Source organism: Xenopus laevis, chromosome 2L, assembly GCF_017654675.1.
Source record: "Xenopus laevis strain J_2021 chromosome 2L, Xenopus_laevis_v10.1, whole genome shotgun sequence".
Lineage (NCBI taxonomy): Eukaryota > Metazoa > Chordata > Amphibia > Anura > Pipidae > Xenopus > Xenopus laevis.
Window position 1 is genome coordinate 43,228,111 of NC_054373.1, and position 13,816 is coordinate 43,241,926.

A 13,816-nucleotide genomic window follows, 5' to 3' on the forward strand; every position below is an offset into this window, starting at 1 on the left:
TTTCATAGGTGTCAGCGTGCCTAGTGATTTGGGCCCAGGAGCAGTCAGCATTAATGAGATGTGAGGCCCCTAGGCTACAGTTTATCCAATAATGATCAGCACCATAAGGCTGGTGAAGGGCAAATAATAGAAAATAATATATAGTGAACTATTTATGTTTAAATTTAATCACCACTTGTGCTAGAGACCTATGCGGGTCCATTTTGTTATTCCCGGACCCGACCAATACCAGTGACCTGCAAGCCGCAAATTTACCCCACTAATCCGCTACCTGACCCCCAATAGCCCAACTTACCCTCTGACCAGGGTACAAGCGAAACATGAAGTGACGTCACCCAGACGCTGAAACTGCACAAAAAGGGAAGAAAGCTGCTGGAACCACAGGGGAGGGTGAGAGGGATAAAGCCCGCACCTTTGCCAGTTACCCATGTCCGTTACCCACAGACTGCCTGCATTGCCAGGGAATCTGAGCTTTTTGCCCAAAGCTTGAACACATTGTGGGTATTCCGCAGTACCCAACCTGGTGCAGGATTTTAACTTGAACTACTTAAAGTGAAGTGTGTCATCAGACTTTTGGGTATAGTTGCCCTTAAAACACACAGACCATGAACATTGGTGTATAAGGATTAATGAAGTTTTATCTCCACAACAATCCCCTCACTCGCGTCCCAGCTCCCTTGCACCTTGCTTTTTCTGGCTGCCTAATCTCCTCCCAGTAGGAAAAGTGAACCCGTCCCTACTGGAAAATAATAATAATTGAAAAAGCTAATGACCCCTAATCCATAGCCTACGGTAGCCTACTCATAAATCTGTCCCTACCTAGAAGGTTGCTGCTGAAATGGGTGCCACTTCCAACATACCCTAGTGACAGGAGCTAGAAGCTTACTGCAGAGAAAGTTTTTCGGGAAAAAAAGGCATCCAGAGGAAATTAGATCCTGGAGATGCTATAACAGATATTTTTAAAAGTGTCACTAGCAATTTATTGAAATACAATGTTCAATTTTTGCAGCTCCTTTAATTTGCAATAAAGTTTGGAGAGATTTGTAAAACAGCCCTATCACATTCCCCCCCCCTGCATTTTAAAGTAGTTGTTTATAATTGGATTCATTTTATTATGATGTAGAGAGTGATATTCTGTGACAATTTACAAACAGTGTTCATTTTTATTGTTTGTTTTTATTTTTTTAGTCAGCAGCTCTTCTGTTAGCAATTTCAGCATTCTTTATGCTACGGTCCATATTACCCTAGTAACCATGCATTGATTTGAATAAGAGACTGGAATATGAATAGGAGAGGACCTGAATAGAAACATGAGTAAAAAATGTAGCAATTACAATAAATGTGTAGCCTTACAGAGTATTCATTTTTTAGATGGGGTCAGTAACCCTCATTTGAAATCTGGAAAGAGTCAGAAGAAGGCAAATAATTCAAAAACTATACAAAAAATAAAAATGAAGGCCACTTGAAAAATTGCTTAGAATTAGCCATTCTACAGTATAACATACTAAAAGTTAACATAAAGGTCAACCACCCCTTTAAGGTAATAGGCCTTTCTGTATTAGGGAAGAATTGTAAATAATGTATTACATTAGGATACAATAATGTATCCTAATCGTAAACGTCAGAGTTCAGTCATCTACTGCTTCAGGAACTGTAAGAATTGTAGTAGATTGTTGGCTATTTTTTTACAGCTTTGTTTCCCTGTCACTGTAGGTCCTCCTGATGCTCCCCTTGATGTTCAGGTTGAATTAGGTCCAACACCAGGTGTTCTTCTGATAAGTTGGTTGCCAGTGACAATTGATGCTGCAGGTTCATCAAATGGGGTGCGGGTTACTGGCTATGCAGTGTATGCTGATGGGCAGAAGGTAAAAGTGTAACTTTTGAAATGTTTACTCATTTTAAGTAATGATTGACCATGGTAACTCGGAAATCTTGAAAAGCCAGTTTTTAACCACTAAAAAATTCCCACATCTAAGTGTATAAATACTGTCAATATAAAAATTGTTTGCAGTCATTGCTTGTAGATTGTTAGAGAGCCTTCAACAAGTCTCCACTCCTATGAAATGAAACATCAAGAAAATGTGTTGTCTTACTAAAAGTCAGTCAGTTTAATATTGACATGTATATTGCTCAAAACTGTCTGAAAACGGCTTTAGGGACTCGCTATAGTGTTGATTTAGGCTTCCACCAGCTTCCAGCTTGAAAATGGTTGTGTGTTATGCACATATTACTGGATATTTAGTTTATTTATGGTGAACGGGGTATTCTTATTATGTAACAGAAGCCAATTATAATGTTATACAATGTGATATTGAGTAGAGTAATGTAGGCATTTAAGTATCCAGTTTTCTCACATGTTTGTATCTTTTTCATTCAGGTCCTGGAAGTTACCTCTCCAACTGCTGGCAGTGTGTTGGTTGGCATGTCACATCTGCAGCTGCTGCAGGTGTCGAAGGAAATATCTGTTAGAACTATGTCCCCAAGTGGAGAATCTGGAGATTCAGTGCCAGCAAAGATCCCTTCTGCCTTGCTTAATAATCCTGACTGTTCATCCTTGTTAAACCCATTTTCTAATAGCCTTATCAATGAGCCAGCAATGGAGAAGTCCTTAGATGCTTGTTTCGATAAATTTCCCTCAAAGCCTCTTACTTCGTCTTCCCCCTGTTCACTACCCAGTACACTTGACACATGCACCAAAGCCAAATTTTCAATCCATACAAGCTGCAGCAGAGAGAAATCGATGGACTCACTGCCAGTACGGATATCTCCACTTCTTCTGCAATCTCCACTCAGTGCTTCCTCTGGCTCTAGCCAAGGATCTTCCGGATCTGACTGTTTAGAGCCAATGGTTTCACAGGATGGCATACATGAAAATGCACCCCCAGCTTTAGTCCAGACTACATCCGTTCCAGTTAGTGGAAGTGTTCAGCCTTTGGAAAGTGCTCCTGATAGTGTAGAAATATCCAGAATCAATTTACAAGAAAAAGAATCAAAATTCCTTAAAGAAAGTGTGGTGAGTGTAAATTTCAAAGATTGCATGAAAATATAATAAGCATTTTGAACTAATAATGAACACGGAGTGTAGAAAAAGGGAAAATATCCCCTTTTTCACACAAGCTCCATCATTTGGGCTCATGCAGAAAAGGTGCATAAAAAATCTTTGAACTTCCAGAAATAAATGTACCTTTTTTTGTACAGGCATACATTTTTCCACATATTGAAACAAAACCATCATTCTGACTTTTAGGAATCATTTCCCAACCCCCACTTAGGCTTATAGTCATTCAACCCCTTCCTCAGCTTGTTCCATTATAAATTGATAAATTCTGGGATTGAAGTCCCTCTTCTTTCTGCAGTAAGTGGTGCACAGATTCTCTCTCTTTCAAAATGAACATCATTTGTTCATTAAATTAAGAGTCAAAAATAAATGGAAAGCCAATACCTTGTCTGCTACAAATGGGTGAATCCCAAACTTTATTCCATGGTGCTCACAACACTTCAATGTTCAAACGTTTCGGGACCGCATGGCCCTTCTTCCTATCTGGACTTTAATGAGCATTAAATTAAGAGACCAGTCAACTGTTCTGCAAAATGTTTACTACTAAAATTTTACAAGGTATAAATGCTTTTTATATTTGCTAGTGGTGCCATTTCAGAACTTGGACATTTTTACAGTGCACCTTCTTAATTAAAAACAACTGAAGAAGTGTTAAAAAATTTTCAACCCTGGAAACCAATTCATGAAAAGTTTCAGAATACAATATTAGGAAAAGCTTTCATACATGTGGAAATATATGTCCAATGCAAAAATTTCACCAGGAGAAATAGACATTTGATAAATCTGCACCTTTTACATCACACCAACCCAACAGCAAAATTGTCCTAACATTTGTATCACATGTTGCAATCTATGCCTGGGCTGTGTTGGAAATCTCTACAGCCATGGACCATACACGCTTGACTCACATTGACACAATTTTCTTGGCATGTATATATATTCACACTTTTCCAGTTCTTTAGGCCAGTTAACACTTTTTTCAGTTAAGAGATTTGTTCTTAAACTATGTATTGAAATTGTGTTGTACTTTACAGAATAATTCAAATGGGTATGTTTTATTTAGGAACTTTCAGACACCAAACATTCTGATATCAAGGCAGTAACCACCAGTCTGCAGAGCACGATTGAAGTCGGTAAAATGTGGAACAACAACAGTCTGACTGAAAGTAAAACATCTGCCAAAGAAGACTGCTCAAGCCCAGAGATGGAGTATTTGGAAGAAGAAAATAAGAGAAGTGGTAATCGAGAGATCTCCATTGAGGACTTTCTTGCAGAAGGGCAAGAGAAAACAACTACAAATAATTGTACTAATGAAGTCCTGGTTAGTACAACTGTACATATCTCAAAGCTGTCCTGCCCCTTTAAGTATTGTATAGCGTCGGATTGCAGGGGTCTTGGCCCACTGCTGCTGCCCCACCAAGGTCCCCCTTCTCCAGCTGCAAATCCCCAGGGGCCCCCTTCCCCAGCTGCAAATCCCAGGGGCCCCCTGCCCCAGCTGCAAATTCCCAGGGGCCCCCGCCCCAGCTGCAAATCCCCAGGGGCCCCCCACTCCAGCTGAAAATCCCCACGGCCCCCTGCCCCATCTGAAAATCCCCACGGGCCCCCCACCCCCACTGAAAATGTCTTTCACATAACAAACCAGTATTTCTCATAAGACTATTTTTGACCTGCATGTGCATATGATGATATCCACTTGCAAGTGCCAGAAATTGCTTCGCTGTTATTTGCTGTGGCCCTTGTCTGTCTGGCATAGACAGTCATTATCACACCTGCCTCTTGCCATTAGCATGAGTTTTCTTGGTTATTAAAATAACTGTTCTCATGCATCTCTAGGCACACCTCACTGTTGTTCTCTTATTCTGAATCCATCATGGTTAAGTAACCTTCTCTATGAAAGCAGAATACCACAACAGTGGGCAGTCTGAAAGCAAGTCCTGCAGATTATTCTAGTGTTCATATCCACATGGATCTGCTTTTAATGTTCCTAGCTTCCTGCTGCTGCTTACAGGAATTTAACACAATGCCTGCAAATTCCTTGCATTTAGCTACATAGATACTTGTCTACTCTGCATTACAGATTGCTCCATCTATAGCCCTATTTCTGCAAATCATACCTATTTCCGGAATAAATATTCCAGTTCTATTATAATTTTAAGGCCAGTATATATGCACCTGATTGTGTTCATCAGGTGTAACTGGCAGTGTTCTTGGAGACTGAAATATTTAAGTTTGCATCTTTATTTCTGATTAACATAAAAGCATAGCATGTGGAATTAGCAGACTAATGTGTCCCTCTCTTTCTCTTGTATAATTTGTTCAGGAACAGGAGCTATCACTGCCCGAACCAACGCTTTCTCATCTGGAACACAGTCGTAGTTCTACACTTTCTGACATTATGGAGGAAGAAGAAGATGATAATCCTGAGGAAGAAGACAGTCCTAAAATAAAAAAGATGGGCGTGAAGGGTCATTGTGAGACTTCATCAAAGGTATGTATATTAACTTTACTGTAAAATTCACGCTGCACAAGGTTCCCTTGTAATTTTGTCTGAAGTTTTGTTTTACATTATTCTGCTGAGATTCCACTCTGATTAAAGACTATAACTTAATTTTAATGAATAGCTGTAATAGTTTGCACTAACTTGCCTTTCAAGCTATGATTTAAGACAGTTTTCATACTAGTATATGCAATTTCTCACAAGCATAAACTAGACATGAGAATGGACACGCAAAAGTATCTCAGTAGTGTTACTTGACCATGGGTAATTAGATTATTTTAATCATATGAATACTTTATCTATCTGTGTTATTTGAGGTTTGCATATTGAACACGTTTTAACTTTACTCTCTTCTGTTACTTTGAACATTTTTTTTCCTATGAATTCTGATTCCTTTTGCATGCACATGAAGTCGGAGTGTTGTGAGACAGACAGTGATGAGGAAATTCTTGAAAGGATATTAGCTCTCCCCTTACAGAAACACTGCAGCAAGAAACTTTTTAGCATTCCTGAAGTAACTGAGGAAGAAGATGAAGAGGAGGGGGTGTATTGTAAACCACCTCTAGCAAAGACCACAGTGCATGTACATGAAACTTGCCATGATCTGGCTCCTGAGCACTGTGGGAAAGAGAGACTATTAAAAAACAAAGACTGTGCCTTGGAAGATGGTGCATTACTAAATCAGGATTGGGATCTGAAACCAAATCTATTCATATCTCAACATCAGCATGAGAATACGAAGGCCTCTGTCTATGGTAGTCCAACATGTAACACAAAGCGAAGCTACTCTCTGACTGACAGGGCTAACTCTTGCCCTGAATCAAACAGAAAAAAGCAGGGCGATGCTCGGGAACAATGTAGCCGTATGGTTGCAAATTCCAACCAGAATGTATTCAGTCCACGAAGCCACAACCAGAAAGAGCAGGGATTATATAATACTGCTAAACACAATCCCCAAGTTAAACAAAAAAATAGCAAAAGCAATCCCCGAAAATGTTCTCAAAGACCACAGTATTCGGATTATACAGAAGTCAAAATAAAAAGGGCATCCAGTTATGGTAGCCCAAAGGCGTTGGAAATTGACATTGAATATGATACGGAGGATGAGGAGGACTCGTCTGTTTTCCAGTGTTCAAACCAGAGCAGGTCTAACATATGGGAGGACAGTTCCCAAACAGAGAAAGATGGCTGGAGTGACTGTTCTAGCCAATCTGAGCCAATCCTGCATAGTAAAAAAAGAAAGGCATTAAAAAGACAGGTCAAAGTACAAGATAATGGCACAGAGAAAGCTCTTGTCCACAACATTCAGGGAGGGAGGCAAGGCAGCAGGAATGATGATCCGTGTAGCAGACTTGGAAGCAATATGATTGTACATACAGCTGGATGGGACTGTACTGGAAAGGTGAAATCTAATTCTCCAGTACATCCATGTGTTTATTTTGTGATTCAATGCCTTGTGTAGTGGCTACAGCTTTGTTTGTTCCATCTCTTCCTTGCTTGCTTTACCCATGGTTTACCCTTTGTTCCAGTCAACCAGCTAACAATCTAGGCTGACCGTAAACTAACCGCAGCTTTTTTACTGCTTCTGCATTTAGTGTTAATTTACAGCAATTAAGCCTGATGCTTTAAACATACAGTATCTCTCATGGGATAATTTACTGAAAATGGCTATTTATTTGTAATTGCATTTAATAAAATCGCAGCACCTTTATAAATCATTATATGTACATTTATCAGCTTTCCATTCCTTGAATAAGGTGATCTTACAACTTGGCAACATACTTTATGTGACTAAAATATTAGCAAATGATAGAGTTAACCTGTCTGGCCCAATGCTTTATACTGACTTTTAAGGGAATAGTAAGGTCACACTTTGTGACACTGGTGGGTTATTTTGGGCCTTTGTGTACTATAAACGCCAGGGCCTAATTTGAATCCCAGTCCAGAGCCGGTTTGATCTGAGCTGAGATGATATGATGCTCATTTTTTGAGAAATTATATTGCTCTTTCGTTATGTAAGGCATAAAAACATACAAAACATTTAATGGACTTTTGAGGCAGTGTGATGTTTCGGGCTGTCCACACAAATGTTAAATTAAAAAGGGTTTATTTAGTTTATACATACATATTTGTTAGGAATTTTTTTGCCATCTTATATATGAGAAGCTGCTGATATATAGTATCTCTAAGATAAGAGACATACTGTATGCCATTTAGCTCTGCCTTTCTTTCCTTTTACAGTGTGCTGTTGAGTCCCCATTTTCCTTTCCATGTTGCGTCCGTTTCAAAAATAAAATGTAAATGTGACTGATACCCCGTTTTGATTGTTATGTAGGATGGCTGGAACGGAAACAACACTCCATCATCACTCCTGGACTATCAAGAGGCACCATCACAAGACAGGGCAACAGAGACAAGTCAGCTGACAGGCTCTGAATCAGGTTATTCACTCCTTTATTTTAGTAACTTTTCCATACTATTTGCTGTATTTACTATACAACTGCGTTTCTTTTCCATTAACCAAGTTTTTTTCTGCAAAAACTGTATATTATATTTCATCAGAATATCATCAAGAGGGAGTTCCAAATAAAGAGCAAAACCCCTTAAAACCACAAATGCTGGATACGGCAAGGATATTTGTTGCCCTTTTTGACTATGACCCAGTTTTCATGTCACCTAATCCTGATGCATATGAAGAAGAGGTACCATTTAAAGAAGGGCAAATTTTACAGGTAAAGACATTATTTTATATGAAACTAAAACCCCCATTGACCATTGTTATCTTCTCGTCAGTCGGTTTTTTATAACCCTGACCATTGTTAACAAATACAATTTAGATATTCTCGGTCGGTTTTTACATACCATGTCTTAATACAAGTTTTTTTCTACACAAGACCCTTGGTGCTGGCATTTTTTATTCTTTTATTTTTTTATTTATTTATATATATATATATATATATATATATATATATATATATATATATATATATATATATATATATATATATATATATATATATATATATAAATATATATATAATGGGCTCAGGGGGAAAGCAAAAATGCTATATATATATTAAAAAATTTTAACGAAATTGTTACGCCATTTGCATTCAAAAACAGTATTTGTTTATCTTTTTTTGTTAATTTTTGACTCAAGTCCCACACATTCCAGATATTAAATCCTATATCCGTATAGAACAACTAGCTATGGTGAAATAAAATGATCAGTGTGCATGAAAGCTGTACACTTTGCTATACAGTTTACCTACCTGTTAATTACAGCTACTTGTTTTATGCCTTTTACTTAGCCATATCTTATAAGTAAAAGTGAATGTATTTCAAGCAAGTTGCAAAATAACCTCACAGCAACAAATGGCGAAAAGCTAGTTTGTGCATCACAGTAACGATTTAAGGGGGTACATTGTATATCATCCCAGTTTAATGGAGGCCCTTCATTTGCAATACTGTGCTACATGGAAAAAGAGATAATTGAACAATGCCATTATTTTTGGTAGTATTTAAAAACAAGCCTTGTGAAGGTAAACTACCCCTTTAATGTTTACTCATTTACCAGTGCCATTGTGCAACTGAATTATAAACATAAGTTATGTATATTTCTATTATATTTACCGAGAGGTAGGTCTCTGCTTTATAGAATTAAAATCTGAATTATGGCTACACAGTATCATACATAAGAGTACAGCAAAACAGGTAGGTACAAAAAATGCTAATAGTAAAATGCGAGGTGGACACTGGTTTGGATTGGGATAGAGCTTTATGATTTGCTTCTCACAAAATAAGCTTCGGCTCACCCACAGATGGTGTCACTTTCAGTTTGATTTCATAATGTCTGGGTTATAGAACACATTTTGACTAAATGGCACCAACATGGAAGAGAGGGAAAATTTACAGAAAATACATACAACCAACAATATAAAGCTAATACACAATCTCAAGGGAAAGCCAAACATGCTTCAGTTATGCAATAAAACCACCAGATGTCCCTGTAGTGCTTTGGGAAAAGAATATGTTACACAGTCTAAAAAATGTGAAAGAAGTTATTAATTGCTCTCTACTCACCTATAGGATAAAAATGTTTTCAAAATAAATAAATATTGTGGTTGCCAAAATATTTAATTTGCTGATGTTGGGCAGACAGGTGTAAAGTGTTTGTACTTTGTGTTGTTACCAGCCCTTTCAAATGGCAGAACAATAACAAACAACCAAAGTTAGTTGGCATTTAGTAGAGTCTTTCTAAGTAACTGTTAGTTGATATGATTTCTTATTGTACTGATTCTTCTTGCAAATGCTTTGAATGCTTCAGTACTCTGTTCATTTACTCATTTTCTTCTGTGATTGTTCAGATAATTGTCTACTGTCTTTACTTTAAGGCCAGTGATCCCACTCTGCAGGTATTTAACAGAGAGGGACTGTATGGCGTTACAGGCTATATAAAAAGTGATTAAACTTTGAAAACCTTTAGCAGTTTCACCCTGTAAACAAATTAACATCAAGTGGTATGAACTGACTGTTTCTGATAATTCAGATTTTTGGAGATAAGGATGCTGACGGATTTTACTATGGAGAATGTGCTGGTAAAACAGGATACATTCCTTGTAACATGGTTTCAGAGTTGCACATTCAAAGTGAAGACATCCAAGCGCAACTAATGAAACAGGGCTGGGTTACATCGCCCAACTTACTAAACGATTTGGGTAAGTGTTTTTGTATCACTCTCTACTTTAATGCTTTGTATAGTGGAAATCGTTTCCCTGTGCTGTTCAAAATATCTTTGAAGAAGCAGAGGTGTGAAAAAGGTACAATCATTTGAGTTGGTGTAAACACAGGAAATCGATGGGAAGCATAGGGGCAGGAATTTAGTGCAACTAGTGAGTATGGTGCTTGGGTTAGAATTCTGAAGGAAGAGAGCAATTGCTTTGCTAAATCTCTTTAAATCATCAGTGATTTGAATAGCCTGCAATGTAATCCTTTTGTAAGGAAATTCCCGTAATGGACATGGATTGCTCAGAATGCCAGATATAACATAGAATTCATTAGGCTTGCATGCAAACACTGCACTTTAGACCCACGTCATACCTGGAATTAGTTACTTGATGTGAATAATTCGTATCAGTGGAACACAGCTTTCAACAGTATAAGTTGTATACTAGTTGCACGTATTTTATGCTTTTGCTAACATGAAAGCGTGAAGCAATACAATCTTTAAATCCTAGGGGTCCAACATCAGACTTTTTTTCTTTATATGCCACTATTTTGGTGTGACACTGCAATACTTGCTGCTACTGGAATGATTTTTACTGCTTCGAATATACGTGTGTGTGTTCTGCTTACTTTCTGCTGCCTTTTCTCGTCTGTGCTGCTTTTTTTGTCTTGGATGTCTAGAAGAGATCAGAGCTTTCTCTCCTCCACATCCCTCTCCTTCTCTTGCTCCCTCTGGCTGCCTCATCATCCCTCCTCCAAAACCCCGGCGCTCCAAGAAAGGTCTGTCTTTCCTTTGTGCAACGTATTGTCCATCTATGCTTTGCGTGATGCAACAGCATTACTTCATTTGGGTGAGGGGGGGGAGGCTTCCATATTTTGTTCTGTTTTATGGTACAGTAGCTTTAATGCAGTGTTGCTTATGAATGAAAAATAAAATATTGTTAGTATGTTAAAATTAAAATGTTTTGCTAATAGCAGCAACATCAAATTGACATACAGAGTCAACATCCCCGACAGTAGCTTGTACTTCATGATAAATGACCTAGCATAAATCCTTGTTGATGTTAAAACATTCAGATTGTTAAATGTGTTCTAGGAGCATTAAGAAATGGGAATCCATTTTACAGAAATATCCCTTATCCTAATAACTAAAACAGTCAGGATAATTGATCCCATATCTGTTTCTGTATTTTATTGTAACGTATGTAGCATTCCTTGCCATTTCTGATTTAGTATATCCATATGCATATTTAGAGACCTGTTCAAAAGCCTGCCTTTTTATTTCTGCTTATAGCATTACATTTGCAAACATGTTGATTTTGTTTTCTCTCTAGTGGAAATTGCGCCTGTTCCAGATGTGACGAATGTACCAGGTTAATATTTTTTTTTTCCCTGTAAGATTCAGTATAGTGAATATTTATTTAATTTAGTATGAACTTGCATGTAAGCAGGGGTTTCTTAACTTACATTTTCAGTGGTGACCTTGCTATATAGGTTAGTTTAATTAAAGGGAGTTTTTGTGTTAAAAATGATGAGTCGTTTCCAGCTGATAAATGGGTGGAGAGGTATCAATGTCTAAAGAGTTCAAAAGTATCACCCATTTAATAGTTTATTTTCTGGCCTGGAACCTGGTCTGGCATTTGCTAGAACTCACATTTACCAGTCCGGGCCTGCCTGGAACTTTCATCATTACAGTGTAGAAAAGAGTTGTCTGGAAGCTTTATTCCTGCTATCATTCAGATGATGGCTAGTGCACGGAGCAGTAATTAACACAACTATTTGATCTTCAGTTCACACGAGGAAGGGGTCATTCCCCGAAAGCTTGTGCTACATTTCTGTTGTAATGTTTTAAAAGGCAAGAGTAAGAGTATGACGGGGTGCTTTTTTTCCCCTCTTCTGAAACACAGTTGTAATTTTGTACATATTTCCAAAAAATCTTGAAATCGGGTCATTTATAAAAATAGGTTGTCTTTTACCATTATCTTAGCCTTTTCTTTATATTCTGCACATTTTCAAGATAAAAACTTTCAATGTATTCTGGTTGCTCTGGCAGTGATCCTAGCAACCCTAAAGCAATTTGATCTGTTATATTTTATGAGTTTGTGTCAGGTCCACTCAAGATTATCCTCTAGTCTGGTGATGGTCACTGCTAGGTTGCTATTATCAGTGGCTCCTGCTCCAGATAGAAGTCTGGAGATCTGAAGACCAGTTTCAGATAATCTTGAAAGACCTGTCATACTTGCATTTAATTGTAATGTGACCTTCCTTTATAACGAGCCTGTATAGCATCTCAGAATTTTTGTTGTAATCTCACCTGCAGAAAAGAGCAGAAAAACGCACCATGATCTGAGTGTTCCCAAACAAATGGTGGCCATATTTGATTATAACCCCAGAGAAAACTCTCCAAACATGGATGTTGAGGTGAGGTCTTTGGGTTCTTAACATTATTCGTAAAATCTATATAGCATATCTTTATAAATCTTGTTTTGTGATGTCATTGGCTTTAATTGCTTAGTGATATTATGGGACCTATTTATTATGCTGTGTAAAACATTCAGTAACCCCCCCCCCCTCGCACCCAATGAATAAGGGCCATTTTACTTGCGTATTTGATGTAAAGCCCCCTCTAGGTATGTGTTTGATTTTCAGGGTGAAGGCAAAGCCATTTCCTATGCTGGGGAATAAATGAGGATCAAAGTTCTGTTGCAGTTCAGGGGACACCAACTCATGGCAGTGCTGTAGATCAACCCTGAATTGTACTTTTTTAAATCTGCCTTTGGTGGCCCTACTGCAAATATTTGTATTTTAGTGGCCAGGTAAAGACTGGAAAATTGTTTTAGCTAAATGCTGTAATTTTTTTTTCACTGTACCAGGCAGAACTGAGCTTCATTGCAGGTGATCTCATAACTGTGTTTGGACCAATGGATGACGATGGCTTTTATTATGTAAGTAAATATTATACTTTATCAAATTTAATACCAGGCTTATATTGTGTTTCTTCTTAAGGAATACAAATCCTAATTGTACCTTAAAGGAGACTTGTCAACCTAAGAAATAATTCCAAATTATTTTCTATTGTGTTTGTGAAGCAAAATTTATTTTGCTTACACTATATACAATATTTAAATATCATATCCTTCAGTCTTGGCATTCACAGTCACAGCAAGCAGCCAGGTGCAATTATGTGGCCACTGTTATGAAGACATGCTTTTCAATATCCCAAAATCTCATATATGCACCAGAATGGGTAACCTAATGCCCATGTACATGCAACGGCTAAACAATTAGATGGTGAGGAGGGAGGGGGTATGTAAGGAGTGCAGGGACATCTGGGAAGTGCTGTATGGAAAGTGACACTTTTGTTAATAAAGAAAAAACATTTTGGGTGTCATGTTTAATTTTAAAAGGACTTCTGTTATACAGATTTTTATGTCTGGGTGACAAGTCCCCTTTAAGGTAAAGCAGAACTTCTCCCATAATCCTCAGCTTGAAACTGTTTAACCTGGTAGAATGTGGTGACACTCACATCACTTGTC

General features: G+C 37.8%; 1 protein-coding gene across 12 annotated transcripts in view; it reads left to right on the forward strand.

Annotated features, from left to right (window-relative positions):
• The window catches only part of tspoap1.L (TSPO associated protein 1 L homeolog), a 73,822-nt gene that overhangs the window by 54,096 nt on the left and 5,910 nt on the right, over positions 1-13,816 (forward strand). For 10 of the 12 annotated variants that reach the window (XM_018246225.2, XM_018246224.2, XM_041581769.1 and 7 more), the window contains 12 exons: positions 1,714-1,865; positions 2,378-3,013; positions 4,122-4,379; positions 5,379-5,546; positions 5,968-6,957; positions 7,891-7,996; positions 8,118-8,287; positions 10,105-10,273; positions 10,962-11,060; positions 11,615-11,653; positions 12,601-12,701; positions 13,154-13,225. In XM_018246225.2, coding sequence (XP_018101714.2) covers positions 1,714-1,865; positions 2,378-3,013; positions 4,122-4,379; positions 5,379-5,546; positions 5,968-6,957; positions 7,891-7,996; positions 8,118-8,287; positions 10,105-10,273; positions 10,962-11,060; positions 11,615-11,653; positions 12,601-12,701; positions 13,154-13,225 — 2,960 coding nt within the window. The remainder of the gene's footprint in view (positions 1-1,713; positions 1,866-2,377; positions 3,014-4,121; positions 4,380-5,378; positions 5,547-5,967; positions 6,958-7,890; positions 7,997-8,117; positions 8,288-10,104; positions 10,274-10,961; positions 11,061-11,614; positions 11,654-12,600; positions 12,702-13,153; positions 13,226-13,816) is intronic. The other 2 variants (XM_041581774.1, XM_041581777.1) reach the window with 2 other exon arrangements.